We start from the raw sequence: 20,214 nt of genomic DNA on the forward strand, positions 1-20,214 counted from the left end.
CGGAAACCAAGCACAATTCTCTCTCACCCATACCAGGAGCGAAGTGACCTGCTTCTCAGAAATACGATACCCAGAAAAACGTAATAGCTGCAGTAAAACCTGCAAATACAATTTATGTTCCTGAGAAGTGGCTTGCCCCATACTAATGCAATCCCGCAGCTCTCTCGTTCCACAAGGACTGCTTGTCCTTATTTATACTGTAAGGATTAATGTGGCCACAAATGAAATTTACTCACCTGTCGATTGCACAGTCACTGCCAAACACACTACTCCTACATTTATACATTCCTAAAATTACATTTTGCCCTTTAAAGGCAACCACGAGGCTGATGTGGCCCCCAGTGAAAATGAGTTTGACACCCCTGCTTTAGACAGTACAGATCTCTGAAAAACTCTTAAACAGCAGACTCTCACATTTACTTGTCATGTTGAAAAATATTAATCCTCAGTCCACATGTAAGTCCAGGACTGGCAAGTGATTTAAAATTCAATATCCTCCAAAAACTTATATATGATATAATGGTTTTATACCACAGGAGAGCTGTTAATCCTTTCTTCTCAAATGTATGAAATATCTTTTTGTAGCTGTCATGAGTGGGAAATATCAGGCCTTAAAATATGTCATTAGTTTACAGAGGACTTTCAATTTACGCACTGCTTTTTTTTCCATATATGTTCTATACAGTTGGATCTTAGTTAACCTGCTCTTCCAGCTAGAAGGGAGGGATGAAAATCTTTTTCAGCTGACCAACTATGTAAAATTGCAAGTGGATGTGTGAAGCTATAATGATATGAAATAAAAACTTCATTACTTATGAACATCTCACAGAAATGTTTCTAGAATTATTTTATTCTCTCTAAAAAATAGAAAATGTGAATATATTATTTGTAATCTTAGTTTTGTTTTCAATAAGTGGGTTTTTTTCTGTTGTATTTGGTGCTATATTCATAATGAATTATTTAGCAGGCAGGGACAGTTGTGTGTGAGAGCACTGATTAACCTGTATTGGTGGAAGAAATACATACTATGATCTGATGCTTCTCTTGAATTTGCAGGGAGTGAACATTTAGGTATTACACAGACTGTGATGTTTGTCTGCACTAATTTTTGTCACCTGAATTTCATTCAAATTAGATGTCTATGAAAGTACTTTACTGAAAAATAAGCCTAGATGGAACTTGTACTTTTGGTTTTCTTCTGCTGAAATAATTTTTATGCATTCATATTTAAAATATTTTAATAAAACTCTGGCTTTATGTATCTAATAGTAGTGTTGTAGGAATTTTAGCTTAAAGATACAAGCAAGCCAGATTTTGTGGCATGTGGTATATGTTTTCTAGAACACCTAGTGCAGTTTTGAAAGAGGAGGAAATAACAGAGAAACTCTTGGGTCAATAATGCCTTTAATGGCAGTGGAAACTGTTTATCAAATCAGAGGAGGACAATAGACAAAACCACATAATTTGCATAAAATAATTAATGTGCCTGCTTATCTTGCCGGCTCTGTTCTCCTTTAACATTGTATAACTTGATGAATGTTAAATACAATAGAACTTGAAGTTATTATTAAAATGTTTTAATATAACTCCATATTACCCACTAATTCAAGTTGTAGAGTGAAATATGTCTCTCACTATGTGAGAAATACAGTAGAATAAAAGCAAAATTTTGACAATTGTTGTGCTGCAAATGCTTAATATAATTTAAACTGTAATGAAAATGTTGAACAACAATATTTTTGGTTGACACCAGTGCTTTGTCGAAGGTGATGGTGACAGCCGGATCTTATTTTCTTTAAAAGAACTGAGTTTTTCCACCTGGTTAGATCTCAAAGTCAAGGGCAACATTTCATACAGATATAGGATCAGATTCAGTATTGACTTTCAAAAAGCCTTATCCTTGTAAAGGATACAAGTGGAGGTTCAAAATTAGACCCTCGTCTTTTAAGATCCTGACTATCTTCAGATACTTTGCAATGCTAATTCTTCAGCATTCTGTGCAGTGTCCAAGAGCTGGGAAGAGGAGCTGCTGACCCTCCAGAGATTGTGCTTGTGCTTCAGTTTAATAACATTAAATAGCAGTTCTGTCTCTTTCCCATGCAGATGGTTAAAGGCTGTGAGGCCATAGTAGGTTCTTAGCTTTTGGAAATACTGTAATTCAGTCAGTCCTCTGCTGTTTAGACACCCCTCCATGACATCCATTGAATTCTATTCATGAAACTCTTCTATCTTATAGTTAAATTTTACCACTTGATTACTAAAAGCCTACTAAGACATTTTAAAATCGAGATGAGCTATTTAGCCTCATTTATCTCCAGCAAAAATCATTATTTGAAAAAGTATATAATAGGAAAGAAAATATTAAAACTAAACCACATGCAGGGACTGAAAAGCCTATAATGTTCTAACTTAGGATGTGGGCTACACAGTGCACTTTGTTTTTTAAAAAGGAAGTACTTTTCAGTGACTAGAAACTGGAAAATAGTGTTTGTTGGCCAAAACATAAATATGTGTTGGTGTGATGAAGGCTGATTAAAACTGCACAAGTGCCTTCTGCTAGGAGACAGCAAATAAATTTTTCAGGTGTCCGGTTGCATAGCAGTAGCTGCCTGGGTATAAATGGAGTATTCTCCTTCCCAGATAATACCATGACCAGCAAGATCTAGGCCAGGCTAATGTGTCTACAAAAGTTTTGTGAGGACTATGCTGAACAAGTTTTCTTTACAAATGGTTCACAGATGAATCTGTGAATGCGCCACCAGTGGCCCTTCCACTGTTCACTTTGGTTAATGCATGAAATGAAAGCTAGTTTTTGAAACAAATATTAGAATTGTTTGTTTCACCATGTTAGAATATAAAGTAAGAGATAAGAATCCTGGATGTCAATAGTCGCCTGGTATATAGTTGGCTGAGGGTTGAATATAATATCAGGTACGGGAGGAGGATCTGTAATAAGCCGGAGGCTGGATACTTGCAAATAAATCATAGATCAGTTGTGTTTTGTGCAAGATAATGTGAATCCTATGGTAACATACTTCTAAATTAAATTCACATGATTAAATATGACCATGAGGGATGCTGGAAATCTGTGAGCCTCACATTAATACTGCCTAAAGTTTGTATCTCATTTAAAAATTAATGTTAGTGTTTATATACACGTAGTCTTGCTGAGCAAGTCACTTGGTAATTCTAATGTGTCATTTGGTTGTTTTACTTAAGGAATCAGCTGGAGGGGATATTCAGTCTCCTTTAACACCAGAAAGTATAAATGGGACAGATGATGAGAGAGCGGTGCCGAAAGTGACACAGAACTCAGAACCAAGGGCTGAACCAACACAGAACGCATTGCCACTTACCCACAGGTACAGATTCCATTCCCACATCCTGATTAAGTGATACTTGTCTCCTTCCTTGTTAAAGGGACCTTCTCCCATTTCATGGCTTCCACCTAGCAAAGTTGAGAATTAAATTACATGATTAAAAAAAAAATATTGGCTTTCACAGATTTGCAGTATAATCTTTGTTTTCACAAAAAAAAAAAAAAACAAAAAAAAACAAAAAACCACACAAACACACAAGGAAATCTCTTTGAATAAGATTTTGGGCGTGTTATTTTATACTTTAATCAGCTGAATGCAAGCCTTGAACACTGATTGGTGCAGGTGTCCCTTTAACAGGAAGAATTATTTCAATGTTTGAGATCTTAGTAAAGTTAACTGCTTCTTAGAATAGTCCAATTAAATTATTTTTGCACACATATTCTTTAAATGATTGATAGGATTGGATGTCAACCTTTCACTGATGAGTTGTTGGAAGGGACTCTTACAACACTTTCGGATTACAATTTTTAAAGCAGCCTTTAACTGAACAGTTCTCTGACAGTTGAAAACATTTTTCGACTTTTTTTTTTGAAACATGAGAGAAGTGTAGTTCTGCTTCAGACTGAATTATAATTCATTGCACTAGGAATACTGTAATCTGTTCTTTAAGAAAACTAGGACTTTTAATTTAATGATACAAATAATGACTTAAGATTGGTATATCTCACCTATTAGAAATGATTGTAAATGGGACATTCAATAAAACGCATTATGTACTGAGACCATGGAGAGTAACTTAAATATTTAATAAATTTAGAGCAAAGCTAGAAATACCAGATTTATTTTTTTAAACATGGCCTGAATCAGTTTAAATAGAGTTTAAGAGCACTTGATCAAAGGTTGGGGAACACTAGGATGTCAGATATGTCATGCAAATATTTCAGAATGAGCAGAGATTGAATTGGAGTTGTTCAAGACTTCTCACTTTTCGTAACAGAATAATACTATTAAGTAAATGTGGAAAAAATAATTTACATTTCCAAATGAAAATAATTGGACTTTTTTAGCAGAGTGATTCTGTTTATTTTTATACTTCAGTTTTCATCAGTGCATCTATTACATGTTTTACAAGAAATGGTGCTTTGTGAGCTCTGTGTATGTTGAAGGAGTGTTACAAATGTTGTACATCAGTGTTCTGTAACAAGTACATTTAAACTTACTGTTTGTGTGTTGGAGTTTTCTGTCAATATTTTTGTGAAAAGGAGTTGTGATAAAGCACACAGGAGTAGTGGTGTTTGGTTTTGGTTGGTTGGTTGGTTGGTTTTTAGTTTTTGGGTTTTTTTGGTGGTTTGGTTTTGTTTTTTATTTCTTAAATGACAGCTGCAAGATCTTCCCTCTGGCTTTACATATGTAAATATGTTTTCTGATATGCCGATATAGTAACTACAGTTTGCTCTGCATTGACCATGACTGAAGATATTTTTTGAAACTACTTAGTTGCAATTTTTGATGGTGTAGAATAGAGGTTACAAAATTTTTACATGCTTTGCACTTTTATATCTACTTCATGTATGCAGTGTGAGTGTCTTTAGTTTATTATCATGTTAAATGCCACTAGCTAGTATTGGTCTTCCGACAATAACTGCATTTTGAGGGTCACTTCTCATTATGAGTCTCATGAGAATAATTTGTCTTGCTAATGGTAGCTTCAGGTTTGTTAGTGAGCTATTACCAAAGAAAATGCCAGTTTTTTAAACCCTTTGAAATTAATTGAATTTTGGATTAGATAAGGTTTTTATTATAAAAAAAAATTATTCATGTAGGTTACTTTTTTGTTTTGTTTTTAGCACTGAAAAGCTCAAGTGAGTACATTTATATACCTAATATTATTATTTAACCCAGAGAGAACATGCTTTCAGGTGCTGTCTGAAAATTTTTTCATATAAAAAGAAAAGAATTCTTTGTGTGTGTGTGTGTGTGTTATCAAGGAACACTGTCTCAATCAGAGGGAAACTACCATTTTAAAAAATGTATATTCCAAAAGATTCCAGTTATTTCCCAGGCACCATCATGTTTTTCAAGTTGATGACAGAACTTAGTTTGGAAATCAGCTGCTTTGATTAGATTTAATTTTTAGCTGTAATGAAGGCTCTCTAAAACAGCACTATGTAACACATGCATGAAAGAGATGGAAAGTGAAGCCTCCAGGACTGTGTTAGTGCTGATTAAATAGGCATGTTTTTGTAGCAGCATTTCATAGTATTAAATTGGCAACTAGGTAGACATACCTAGTTGCTTGTGCTGGCTGCAAGGGTGCTCTCAGCAGGAAGTTTGTTTGCCCCTGATTAAAAAATAAATAAATAAATAAATAAATAAACAAAACCTTACACCCCAATCATTGGAGATTCCCTGAGCTTTTCAAGTGTCAGGGGTGCAGAAAGCGATTGTGCTCCTCCTTGTTCCCTGCCCTTTTGATGTTGCCGTGTATTGGTGACACTCTATGTGTGATGGAGAGGAGTTACCACACTGAACCCTTTCCCTGTGTGTCCTGGTAACTCCTGCCAGTCGCTGAGCCTCTTCCCCACCCTTTGTTTCAGCAAAGTTAAAGTTGGGTGAGAAGGATAATAGTGGAAGGACATGTGAGTGTTGTCTTGTACATGGCAATGCTTTTTACGTTATTTACTTTTACTCCTGGAGCTGTTGATCAATCGTTAGGTGCTTTTCAAAAGAAAAGATAGTATGGTCTTCCCTCCAATGCGGTCAGCTATAGGGGACATGGGAGTCTCTGAGTCTGGCCATGCTTCACTGAAATAACACTAGCATAACGAGTTCACTTATTCCATTATTAGGAAAGTTATATTCTGCTCTGGTGTGACAGTACATACCCTGTGAAGGTCCAAAAGGAGTGGTCCTCAGTGTAGGCTGGAGCAAGCATAGAGCCACCTGGCAGGAGCCCAGGCAGCCATGGGGCAAAGGTTGGGGCTTCATGGGCAGAATGAGGTGCCACAGCACCACACAGCGAGGATGACTGCTGAGGTGGGAACTGCGTTGCTGCTGAGAGGGTCAGTGAGCTTAGCCAAATGCGGGCAGATCTGTAGCAGAGAACAGGGATAAAGGTTTGAAGGGAGTTTTGTCAAGACAGTGATCTAGGGAAGAGGTTTTCCTGTCTGTATGAACTGAAAGGGTCTGAAATGAGTTAACAAGGTCAAAATGAGAGGTGTGGAGGTCATGCTTTAGTCTACATCTTACTACTTGGCATTTTTAATCTACACATGCCAAAAAATGTTCAAATTCATTTTGTTGTAACAACCTCTGGCCAAATAAGTCCTCTTCTGCAAGGGTTCTGTGTGCTTTGTATGTCTCAGTATAGGCAGTTGGGGGCTGTGTTATTTCAGCGAAGTGTAGACTACTTCGGTATTTATAGTTATTTTCTGACCATTTATACCCAAAAGCTGAAAGAAAACACTACTTAAGTCACCAGAGTTTTGTTATTAGATCTTTAAATTTTTTGTTATTTCAGTAAATAATTGTAAGTATTGAAATGAACGTTGCCCAGTATATGTCTACAATCCTATTCATATCACATCAACATAATAGAGCAAAAGTCTAGTTGCTTCAATTTATCTTTTATTTGGAAAGTCCTAACACAAACAGTGTGACACTAGTGAACTAGTTATGAGCCTTGCACAGAAAGATAAACTCTTGCAATTAAACCTCTTGCCTTTTTTAAACTAACTATGAAGGTTAATGTTGAATTATGAAGTAATGTTGCTTGGAAACTCCCACATCTTATAGCCTGAGAACTGCTCTCATTAGTAAACATTGCCAAAACAAATGAAAGTAAAGTGTAACCTAAGCCTGGCATTAGAATTTTTAAAAGTCATGACTGAGACTCTGATCAAGTCTGATTTTCTGAATGATGGCTAGTCCAGGAAGGCTTCTGTCACAGAGGCACCCCGTATGTTAATTTAAGGGACAACAAGGTCCAAAACCAACTTTTATTAAACTGGCGAGGAACAGGGTTTTAGCACTCCAAAAGTGACTTAAATAAAGGTTCGGATATCAGTTGAGGAAAATTATTGAGGCAGCAACTAATACAACAGGCGGTCCACAGTGTGCATGCACGTAGCTTCACCCAAAACAATGCCAGGGCCATCCCGGAGAAATACACACTTGCCTAAACACGGTGCAGGATTATTTTTAAAGAGATACACGCACTCGTAGTGAGTGCGGGAAGCATACACTCGGCGATTGTGCGAGGGTAAATTTATAATACACCCGCAATCCTGCGAGAGTTAATTTACTTACATGTGCAAGTGTGCACGGAATCCTACACGTGCTTATGTGGAAGCACGGGAGGAAAATACACTCGTGATTGTGTGAGGGGCTCTCGGCGGCCACTCGCGATTGTGCGAGGAAATAATTTATACACGTGCTCGTATTGGGCACGGAAAGTTACGCGTGCAAGTGTGCACGGGAGGAAAATACACTCGCGATTGTGCGAGGATTAATTTTACACGTGCTCATATGGAGCGCGGAAAGTTATACGTGCATATGTGCATGAAAAGTATAAATGTACTCACAATCCTGCAAGAAGTTTACTTACACCGTGGCGGCAAGGCAAGCAGAGTCTCCATCCCAGGGAGGGGGGCTCTCGCTCTCAGCGGCAGCATCTTGCTCGTGCTACGAGAGACCCACACAAAATGGGTGGAGTCTCGACGAGAATCCCGTTTTTATCTGATCAGATCTGACTGTAGGCACTCTAGAAGCTTCTCTGTACCCCCCACACTGAGTGTGGGTGCCCCTGAAGCCTTCAAACATCCCCCACACTGGGCGCGGCTCAGTGTGCCTGGAACTCCCTTCTCCTAATGGCCCAGGAGCCAGGGTGCTCTGGGGCCAAACAAAAGAAGCTGTTAGCCTCAAGTAGCAGAGAAAGAGGGAGATGTGCCCACTCCTTCCATACTGAAGGAGGGAGGGGGAGAGAGGGGGGGTTGCATTCTGCCACAGCTTCTTTCTAACAAAAGCTAGTTAATAAAATCTAATACTAAATAATACGAATAGGCTTTTAAAAGTGTGTATTTTCTTGACTAAATTTTTGTTTCCTCAGTCATCTTCCTTATATATATATATATTCCACATTCTTTAAATTGTGATATTATTTTTTTTCCCATCTAAAAAAAGTTGACCAAAAAAGGTGCGAGAGAAAAAAGTTGCTAAAAAAATTTGCAACCCTTTTCAATGTGACTGCACCTGGCTTGTAAATGTAAGTTTTAATCCTGCTGGTGCATAGTATACAATTCCTGATGGCTTGAATGCGCCCAAAGAAATACTACACTGAGCTTATTTAGCCCTAGATACAATTAGAATATTAAAGCTGAATACTGTGTTTGGTTTACTCTGCAACTGCTGTTTAGGACTTTGCAGCGATTAGGAACGATGCATACCAGGACGCAGACAGAAATTCACGCAGAGGCAGAGGTCTTGTTCAGGAAGGAGTGCAGAGCCTGGCCAAGCTGAGAGCTGACCTACGCCTAGGCTGCTTTCTTTATTCACCGTTGACAATTTATAGGATTTACAGGTACAGGCCTGGACTGAGATGTTTACAAAAAAGGTGCTTTTCCACTAATTGTTATTAAGAACACACTAAACTCATGTGATGTTTGTCTCACTTGTTTTTCCACTCATTCACAGACCAGGCCCAAGGACATTCACACATCCCATGCACTTGGGGGCGGTTATCCGGCCCGAAATACCATTCTCATGAGTCTGGGCTATAACTTTTTACAGTTATGAGAAACGTACTTCAAAGTAATCAGTCCAAGGCCCTTTATATATTATTATGTTAGTATTATGTCTTTGACTGTCCAGATGGTCATGTTAGTATTGATCTTCCTTTATCATCCAGGTGGCTGGAACCGCACATCTTGCTTTCCTACATTTTACTTTCCAACAGACTTTTTGGTAACTGTTTGGTAAACTTGTTCATTTGCCTTTGAAGAGAATACTTTTGTTTATAACAAGTTTTATTCCACTTTTGGCACCTCATGAAGCTGTGGGATAAAACACTTTCAGAAAAAAAACTTAAAATAATAGGATTCTTCTGGGACAAATCCTGAAACTCTTCAACTTTCTGTCAACTGTGACTTTTACCTTTTACTTCATTTTTTCATGTAATGCTTAAAGAAGTTCCATCTAAATTTAAAGAAACTTGGAATTTCTATTACATAGTGTTTTAATTAGACAAATGTCATGGTTTAAACCCAGCTATCAATCAAAACCATGATAGCCACTCACTCACCCCCCCACACCAAAAGTAGGAGAGTGAATCAAAAGGGAAGGAAGAAACTTGTCGACTGAGATAAAAACAGCTTAATAAAATAACAAAATAATACTAATATACTACTACTAATAATATATGTATAAAATGAAACAGAATGTAAAGTAAAAAATAATGCAACTCCTCATGAACTCTGTCCCTGCTGAGCAGCCAGTCCCAGGAAGAGAGCACCCTGGTCCTGAACAGCCGATCACGGGGAGAGAGCAAAAAAGGACAAAAAGGCAGAAAGGCCTAGAAGCTGACTGTAAAATGGTAGAATCACAAAAGGATGAACTAAAGGAACTCCTAGACGGAACTTAACCAAAACAGGATAGAACTGGAAAGGGTCTCCTCAGCTGGAAAACCCAACTCTCATTAAATATGAAGCATAATGCTAATGGCATGGAATATTCTCATTGATCAGTCTGGATGTCAATCAAGGTCTGTCCCATCTATGCTCCCCTTCCTAGCTGCCTCGCACCTGCAGAAAGCAAGCCCAGAAAGACCTTGGTTTCCCCAACTAAGATATCAGTAAGTTCTTACATTCCCTTCATTCCAACTCAAAAACACAGGAAAGTTACTTGAAGGAAAACATTAATTCTGTCCCTGGGTGTTATCTTCTTGTTCTCAAACTAAATCCAAATAACGACTGTGCTAGCTATGAAAAAGAAGAGTTTCTAACTACATGAAGAAAATTAGCTTGATTTCAGTCATACCAGCATGACAACATATATGTGTGTGTTTGTTGCTTGTTTGTTAAAATTCCTATTTTTGTATTCAAACAAGTTTTTATTATGAAATTTTGACTCATTACCTTAGTGAAAATGGACTTATGATGTTTATATATTAGATATTTTGTTGTCTAGATAGTTTACTATTTAATAAATAATGCTGCATGTAATAACAAAGAAAAAATATCTTGCTGCTAGCTCATGTTTCTTCACTGAGTTTGCATTAAAATTTGTATGCAGAAATCTGTTTAGTAGATTTTTTCACTTTGTGTGTTACAACTACTCACTTCTACAAGCTTAAATATTATAGATGTGTTACAGTAAAGACACGTGAATCATGCTGAACTGTTACGTTGGCTTTAAAGAAAAGTTTTGACTTAATTTTTGTGGCATTTTATAATTTGAATTTTTACTGAAATCCTAGTATTTGGATGTTTTGTTTTGGTTTGTTTTTAATAATTCATATTTTTGAATGCTATTTAGCCTGATGATAGGATAATCTCATGTTGTGAGGAAACTCAGGAATTCTCTAATCCAAGGTCCTGCTCAGAGGAGGTCAGCTATGAGATCAGACCAGGCTGCTCTAAGATATATCCAGTTGGGTTTTGAAAACCTCCTAGAATGAAGACTGATAAAGCTAGGCTTTTTTGAAAGGTTTCTCTGTAACATAAAAGGCAATGTCTTCACATTGCACAGTACTATAATGAACTGTGACATTTTAGGGCACACTGGAGGAACTCCAGTAAATTCAGTTACTCTGTTGAGAAAAGATTATTGAGGTATACTCAGAGAAGAAACTCAAAGGTGATATGTTCCCGCTGTCAGTGTAAGCAAATAACTGGTTAATATAGCAACTTAGAAGTAGGTCTTGATTTCACCTCAACCAATACTTGTTTGATGTTGTGAAGGTCCTTGCTGTGTTGTTCGTCTGCCTCTTGTGCTCCACCAGCAAGAGCCTGGTGGTCTCAGGAAGAAGCACACAGAGAGAGATCGTTCTCCCCTCCCTCCCTAATTCTTACTGCTTCCCACACTACTGCACTTTTGTCTGGACTGCTGGGATTTAGCTCAACTAGGCTATCCTTCAAAATAAAAGTTCTTGCTAGGAAACTATTAATTTGAAAGAAAAATCTTACCTTGTATTTGTGTATTTTTTTTCATGTTTCTGATTTTCCTGATTGTGAGTTTCTGAAAATTCTGTAGGGAATCTCTGTAATATGTAGTAAACCATTACATGGTTTTAAACCAGTATTGTGTCATACACAGCATAATACAGCTCATACTGTAACATTTTCATAAGATATCTCTAGTAATAGAAGGAGAGGTGGAGAGGACTCGTATCTGCTATTACAAGAATGGTCATGGTGTATGTGTTGCTTATCATCTCTTTAAAATTAAGCAACTCTGCAACTGATAGAGCTAATTTTAATGGCTAGAGGAATGGATGAGAGCCAAAACTAAAAATAGCCTAACATTTAAGAGAGTAATATCACAATTTCCTTTGTGGACCTAAGGAAGTTTTAGTTTGGGGCATGTGAATTACCTACTTCCTGCTGTTTATTTAGTGAGAACTGCAAAGGGTGATTCAGACAACGTGAGATAGGTGTTTGAAATTAGATTATATAAATACCATCCTCATGGACAAGTGAGCACTCTTCTAATATATCTGTCAAGTGTGTTCTTAGAAGAGGAATATAATCTTTATGTAATTTATATTAAAATACATGCAACTTGTAACGTATTTTTTTCCTCCTTTAAACAGATACATAAGATTTTTTTTAAAGCATAGTAAAAATTAAGGAAAAAAAAAAGAACTCTCTTGCTTAAGGAAGGAGCTTTCATTTTCTAAAAGAATATATCCATTGTGTTCAACCAATCCAAAATATGTATGACATTAAAAGATAGTGTGTTAATACTTCAGTAACTGTAAATATTGCCTCTGTAAATTGGGATACATGATACTTAACACTAAATCAGATTCTGTGGGGTGTGGGGTGTTGTTGTTGTTGCATCCATTAATTCACAATCATTAATTTTGTTATGTATTTTCAATAATACAGTTTTCTGAAATGTGTTATTCCTTTTAGGAGTCTACTATTAACAGACAGTGACTTTTTGTTGTCATCTTTAGGCATTGATGAAGGACTTATTCTCTTTATTCTAGATTTTCCTAGTAATTCAGTTGAACAATGAACTTTTTCTATTGTGCATTTTGATACCATGTGTGTATGCTTGTTTAAATTTGTGAGTAGTGTCTGTGAGGTTTCTTTTATGGGATGATTTGTACATATATGGTTTAGAATATTTGCCATTTTGTCAGTTCTAAGCTCAAACATGCAATCCTATTTTCAAGAAGAATTCAAATGACAGTTATAGGAGATCTTATGTAGACAGTTGACACCTCATGTTTTCTTCACTCATACTTCCATCTTTCAGTGTATTTGTATTGTATTGTTGAGAGTCGTCATAGGAAATCTTTCAACCATTAAGTAGGGATAAGCTGCAAACTGAACTTTCCTCAGACACCATGAAGGAGTCCAAGGTGTTCTCTGTAATACACCAAAGATCCCTCTGGGTAAATTTTGCTGAAGTTAGGTCAGCATTTCCGACTACAACAATGTCTTTTGAAACATTTTTTTGAAAACTGAGAAGTGTCACTAGGATCAAAGAGAACAGACAGCAAAGAAATACAACAGGTCTCAATGCACAGTCATGCAGAAAAAAAACAGTGAAAAATTTTAAGAGGAAATAGCCACTTTGTGCAATTGCTTTTTATTTTAAAATAATCTGTGGAAAGTCTTAATACTTTGAAAGCACAAATGGCATGCCTTATTTGGATTGAAAGCCTCAGTGCATACTTAAATATATTTTTCAGCCACCCATTTTAAAAAAATATATTCTACAGAAACAGAAAGCCAATAACATCTGAACTTACCAGGGGTAAAACAACACAGAGCTATTCATCCCCCAAGTCTCAAGTTAATTTTTTAACAGTCATGACCCTTGAAAAGTGAAGCCTTTTGTGAAAAGCAGAGGGGATATTTTGCAGGACAAATATGAACATATTTTTCACAAAGTCTGATTGCTCAAACTTCACTGTCCCATGCTGGTTTGATAGGGAATTTGATGCGTGAAAGTATCTCATGACTAAGATTGCTCATATCTTCAGTTTGGGATTAATTCTTGATGGTGAGTGGGTGACTATATAGCACTACTAGATAGTTTCTTCTGAAAGATATCTGTGTTTTGTACCTTGTCTGTCCACTTTATTCTCTTTAAAAGAAAGGATATATGTTAAGTTTTATAGGCAGTGGGGCCAAACCGAGTGGAGTACTTAAGGAATGCATTTTTTAAAAATGAGAGAAAAAAAATAAAACAAAAAGTCTCTAACCTCTAACCAAGTACATTTTAGTGAAGCTGAAGCTCCGTTGATACCAATTTAGTCCTTCTTTTATTGATACCAAGAAGTTACTTGCTGTCTGTGTTGTCTCTGGTGTAGTGGTGGATAATGAGAGACATGGACTTCTCATATGAGAGATATAGAAATATATAGATTTTAGAACTATCTATATGCTGTGTGATTATGGTATCACTTCCATCTGGAATGCCTAATGGTAAGCATACATGTATGATGACAACATTAATGACTAAAAAGTAACTATTCTTGAAACAGTCTAGAACTAATTTTTCTCAAACTTCCAAGCAGAATACAAATAAATGTACCTTCATCCTTTAATAACTCACATTAGAGATGAAATTATTGATTTACTTTATGGATATATGTATTCTTTTTAGTCTTTTTTGTATTACTCTCTTCTTAAATGCCCCCTCTCCTAGGAGAAGAGGAGCACTCTGGAAGCAGAAATCAGTCTAGCTAGCACCATCCTCTGCAGTCATTTGAGCTTAAGAACTAGTAATTTATATTATTCCTGTTGTGTTAAGAGGATTAATTTAGCAGAAGTTAAGCTGCCTTGCATTCCAATATGTCCTCATTGCATGCACTGTGACCCTGGGGACGGCTGAGCTGAACCCCTTAGTGATGCCCAATTACATCAAATAACTTTAAGTCGGCACTGTAAGTCCGATCGTGCTCAACAGCCGGTCTGGCATAATGTTGAATTCACACAATTGGATACACGAATAGTGAGGGGCAGCTGTGACCATTGAATTTACACACTTGCACAGATTCACAAATAATATAATATATACTATATGATACTATAAGTCTGAGTGCATTCAATGAGAAATTCTCATGGCTAGATCCACAATCAGGTTTATTAAAGCAACAGGTACAAGTTCTTTTAGATTGTCCTTGATAAAATACACTGTCTTCAAAAATAGACTTTAGTTGTAAAAAACACGTTAGTTGCAAGAAATAAGTATTGATACCAAATATATATAAATTCTAAGATGACTATATAGCACTACTAATCTGATAACAAATACAAGCTTGAAGTCTAAGTGTCCTGGGGAAAATTTGGTATAACTAAGTGCACAAATCTTACCCAAAAGCATCCCTTTGGGGCGTAGAAGCCCATTGACTGGTCCCAGAAGCCTTATTATCCTGTTCCCTTGACTTCTCAGTTATGATGTCTTCCCTAACTTTCCCCTGTTGTTAGGGTTTTTTATACTATTTTCTACGTTTAGGTGGAGCTTGAGTGACTCTAGTCATACATACCTTTGTTATTGACTGATGTAAAAACTCTCACTTTGATTTTTAAGGTAAAAACTTCACCACGCTTGCTCAAAGGAGTGTGAGAGGTGGGTATCCTTTGGGATGGAGGTGTGTTTTGGTATTATAATGAGCAAAGTTCATCCATAGGACAAATTTCTGGCTCAGTCACTAGCATTTTGGACAGAACTGAACATTTATCTGTTTTAATTGACAGCAGCTATACCTTATCTTTTAAAATTAGCAGCAGCTATACCATCTGGTTCCTGTACCTGCCTTTTTACGCAGGGCCTGGCTGTGGTATCTTCACACCATTCCACATCCCCTTGCATCTTAATTACTGGTCCACTGGGCTTCCCCATGCACAACCATCTAAGAATGCAGGCCAGGTGGGGGGCTGAAACCATACAGATTCCTTCCCTGTTGTGCAGCTGCCTTATATGCTGAAGATGTGGATATAACTTTATTTTCAATAAGTGTATCCTTGATAATTAGTTTCAATAATTTGCTCCCTCAGTAATTATTCCACAATTCCTGCTGGCATTAATAAAGATATGGAGCAGGGGAATTTACATTACATCTGACCTGAGGTCGAAGGTGTCAAACACCTTAAGTCATGGAGTGTTTCCACTTTCAGTCTTGATGAATTATTAGTTGTGGATTCACCTAAAATGCACTACGTAGATCCATGGAGGAGTGGTTTGCCATTTGCAAAGTGCTTAAATTGTGTTAATGAAGCCCGTGTGGAATTGTGAATTATCTAATTTTTCATCAATTAGGTAATTTTCTCCTAGAGGATTGACTATGGAAGTCAGAGCCAATGATAGCTAGCAAAAAATATTTAAGTTATGGATTCTCTTCCTGTTGAAGGTATGAGATAGATGTGCTGCTGTGCCAAATTCTGCTTGGGTTAAAAGGAAAAAGAGATGGAGCATGAGTTTAGGAGGTGGCTATAGCTCCTTTTCCTTTGCTACCTCTCTCGTGACGTAGTTAAAGCTTCAGAATTAGACTGTACCTTGAGCAGCTGATATGGGCTTCAGTGGTTACACAGAAAGGATGATTGGATAGACCTGAGTGAAAACTTCTGTCCCGTGGAATATTTTTCACTCCCAGGCATGTGTGGAACCTGGCTTAGGAACTAACTGTGCCATGTCTGTTGACTTCTCCCATTCATACAGTTGTCTGCATCATGCAAAGAAATCATGGTGAACTTGATGAAGCCATTTGCTGATCTTATATGTTTGTTAATAATATTCAGCTAAATGGATTACTTCTACAGACTTCTTGAAAAAACATGTATTTAAAAACTAAAGTTTGACAAAGCACAGAAAAGCAGTTTTGAAAACTCTGTATATTGAAAACATATAGCACGAGTACTAACAATATATTTTTAAAATAATTGTTTCATATTTAAATAAGTCCCTTATAAAAAATAACTTTCATCAAAGGTTGTTTTGGTTTTGTTTTGGTTTTGGTTGTGGTTTTTTTTTTGGTTTTTCTTTTTTCCCAGAATTTATCTGGAATAAAGCTGACTGATTTTCATAAACTGTGTAGTTGTGCATGCTTTGAGGGATCACTTTGCATCTCTGCAAGACATGTAGGACCAAGGACCAGGAACTCTTAATGTTCACATGAAGTCAAAAGCTTGGTTTTAAGTCTAATCCAAAAGATCCATGCTGTATGCTATATGATACTCTTCGAAGTGTGTAATTTTTGTCAGATGAATTAAGATTGCTGACAATTTCTCCCTTATTAGAGGTAGGCTTTACAAACAAACCTAGTTAAGGTATTACAGTACTTCCTTTGGAGAATTCTCTGTCTGGGTTCTCTGGGGGAGAACTGGCAAATTCTGCCACATTCACATGATACCGGGGCATTTCTTCCTAGATAGGTGTCACGGATAAGTGGTTTAGGGTCCTGTTTGCTGCAGAACAGTGTTTAGATTACTTTAAAAAAAAGCATGACTTAACAGAGTTTGATGGCAAAGTTCACTCTACTTACTGCATGGAGGAAATATGCCGAGCAGAATCAGTTAAAAGTTGTTTTAGAGCAATTTATATGGGGGCAGGAGATGCAAAAGGGCAGAGGGAAGCCCTCCCGTTGAGTCACAAGGTTCAGAGTGGACCCCCTCACTTTCTAAACTCCTTCTCAGAGAGGAGTTGAGGTGTGGCTGGATTCATTGTTGACCCAGACTTGGTCAATGATTCATGTCTAAGAGACATAGAGGGTAAGGGAAAACAGGTAAGGGATTATATGTGTTTATGGCCAAAGGATTATATGTGCACAACCAATTTTTTATGTCGCTTGGCTAGGATTTCAAAGTTTCATGATTCTGCATGTCAACCTGCTTACCTCCCCTCTAGTGGTCTGGTGCCAGGTCGCTCTGATGTCTGGATTCTAGGTCTCTCGAAGTGAGCTCTCAGGCATCGAAGTTCATTGACAATGAGGATGGGATCCTAGATCTCTTGAAGCAAACTCTCAGGCATCAAAGTTTGATGGCAAAGTTCAATCTATTTACTTACTGCATGGAGGAAATATGTAAATAAATAAATTACTGGAGTCATACAGCAGTAGGGTCGGCTTGAGCTGGGTGCCGAACCGAGCATAGAAGTCCCTGGACTTCTTACAGACTATTTACCCACCCCTCACACAATGATTCATTCCCATAGTAATATTTGAGTCTGGAGTCTTCTTGCCCGGCTACAGCTCAGGCCTTTACCTCCTTTGGAGCCTGTACTACTGCTGGTTTGGGTGGGGGAAGTCAAACGCATCCATCACAATAGGCACCCAAGATGGGCAAGATAAAGTGACATCTAAGGATACTTCTCTTAGCTTTTAAACATCTAAACCAGGGGAAGCTCTCTTTACCAGGTCCATCGTTAATTGTACCTCCTACCAACATGACGGCCCAGAGTTGTACTTCCTGTTTTCCATGGAGGCAACGTAGTGTCACATTCCCGGGCATTTCTGTCACCCTGCTGTGGTTCCCTGGTGGGCTGTGTCATTCACTCGGCCCACTCTCCAGGTGATGGTTACTATCCAGATAGTATAATCCCCCAGAAGATTAGATTAAAAGCTCATTGATCAAGTAAAAGTTCAAAGTTGTTTTCTTGTAAGCCATTTCAGAATGTGCCCGAATCACAGTGTTCAGGCTCCACCTGCAGAAGTTGTGTTATTGAAAATAATTGTGTCATGCTGATTATTTTCTGTTGTGCTGTGGTAGGCAGACCCCTTGCAGTGGAAGTTCAATATCATTGACCTACTTCCTGAAGACATAGGTAAAGGTTAGGAGCAGACACACATAAAGACAGAAGTGGAATATTTTTTCTGTCAAAAATATGAAGTACTGAATATATTCTCTTTTTGAGGAAAGAGTTAGCTTGAAGAATAAAATGGGGAATACAGTTAAATGGAGATCAACATCTCCTGTAATTTTATATCAGCTTTATGCTTTAGGGAAGCTTTCTGTACCTAAAGTGTCACATCTTTTGAGTTCCTTTAATATCACTGTAGATGCCACCAACATTTTGTATTACAGGCAGAAAGAAGTTTGTGTTGATCAGTGTTTTGATCATATAACAGGGGGCTCTGATGGGATGAATTCAAGTTGCTGAATAGTACTTTGGTGAGATGTGAACAACTGGCAATTCATAAGAAGCATCAAAATATTTCACAGTGACACCAAACAGTGTGGTTTTTTTTTTTTTGTTTGTTTATTTCATTTATTTGTTTATTTTGGTTTGGTTTTGTGGTTTGGTTTTTGTTTGTTTGGGTTGGTTTTGTTTTGTTTGGATGGTTTTTTATCAGCTCTTAAGCTGTTTGGCAAATTAAGGAAGCTGGAGCTAGACAAAGGTGCTGAAATAAAATGTCTGGGACGACTAGGACTCTGTTCTCTCAAGTAAATAATGATGAAATATTACTAGTGGTCCATTCATTGCGAAGAACTTCAATTATAGGATTGTTGCCTTTGCAGATTTTACTCTGTGGCACTGTGATATAATGATGCTCTGTCTTCCTGTCACAAAATGCAAAAGGTTCCATTTCAAAATTAGAGTAGTGGAAACCATTCTTCTGGGAGACTGCAACCACAATGGAAATTAGAAAGTAATTTTATTTAAACAACATGGCTCAGACAACAACAACAACAACAAAACACAAAAAAAAACACAACTACTTGCTTGTAGTAAGTTATCCAGCTCTCTAGTTTGCTAAAGGAAAAATAAAAGGGTTTTTTTTTTCCTTCACTATGGTAAGAATAGGTATAGAAATAAGACAAGGGTTCATTGTTTGAAGCTAAATGCTTTTTTATGTAGGCAAATAATTCAGATTAAATTGACCTGAATTTTAAGAAGCTAGCTAAAAATTTCCTACATAGACAAATTGTGATCTGATCACTGTGTATGACTGAGACTTAACATGTTCACTTTATTTAGGAAATATTCTGAAATTTATAACTAATGTAATCACATGACAACACTGATTGTATAGCACCTTCTTTCTGTACTCTAGAAATCTTGGTATTCTTGTTTCATTCCACTTTAGCACTTAAGAAATCATTTGGCTGGGCTTAATGTTCAGCACAGAGGGAAGCTCAGGAATGTTGAATTATAAACATCTTCACATCATGCTGTTTGCCCCATCCTTTTCCTAGTCTAGGTGCCTTATCAGGGAAAGTGTACTATAGCTCACAATGTTAGAAAACAAACATGCTCTAACGGTGCCGTGTCACTTAGGCATAGCCTCGTGAAAGGATGGAAGCTCAGTATCTGTTCTGCTGTCTGTGAAATTGCAACTAGCAAAATTCATGTGCAATTTCATACTCTTGGTGTCCCTGTTGGGTTTGTGATGAATTCTGTAAACTGGAGGGGAGAGAAGTGGGGAGCAAAGCTTTATGTTCGTCTTTGAAACTTTTGCTTCAATTAAGTGTTGAATTGGGAAGAACTGGTCTATAACTTTTTTTTTTTTTTTTTTTTTTTGACTTCCAGCTGTCTTATGAATCAAATGATAGAATCATTTAGGTTGGAAAAGACCTTTAATCATCTTCCCTATGCATTATTCTGAAAAGAAGCTGAAAGAAACCTAAGATCACTTAGATCCCACAAGCCTAGATGGAGTAAATAAGAACTATCAACTGGCAGTGAATTAAGGGAAGGTGCTGTGTTGTTTTTTTTTTTCTTA

At 37.2% G+C, this 20,214-nt stretch overlaps 1 protein-coding gene across 4 annotated transcripts in view; it reads left to right on the plus strand.

Annotated features, from left to right (window-relative positions):
• The window catches only part of LOC135577187 (homer protein homolog 1-like), a 140,082-nt gene that overhangs the window by 80,386 nt on the left and 39,482 nt on the right, over window positions 1-20,214 (plus strand). For all 4 annotated transcript variants that reach the window (XM_065045032.1, XM_065045033.1, XM_065045031.1 and 1 more), the window contains one exon: window positions 3,220-3,362. In XM_065045032.1, the coding sequence (XP_064901104.1) occupies window positions 3,220-3,362 (143 nt within the window). The remainder of the gene's footprint in view (window positions 1-3,219; window positions 3,363-20,214) is intronic.

Source organism: Columba livia, chromosome W (genome assembly GCF_036013475.1).
Source record: "Columba livia isolate bColLiv1 breed racing homer chromosome W, bColLiv1.pat.W.v2, whole genome shotgun sequence".
NCBI classification, from domain to species: Eukaryota; Metazoa; Chordata; class Aves; order Columbiformes; family Columbidae; genus Columba; species Columba livia.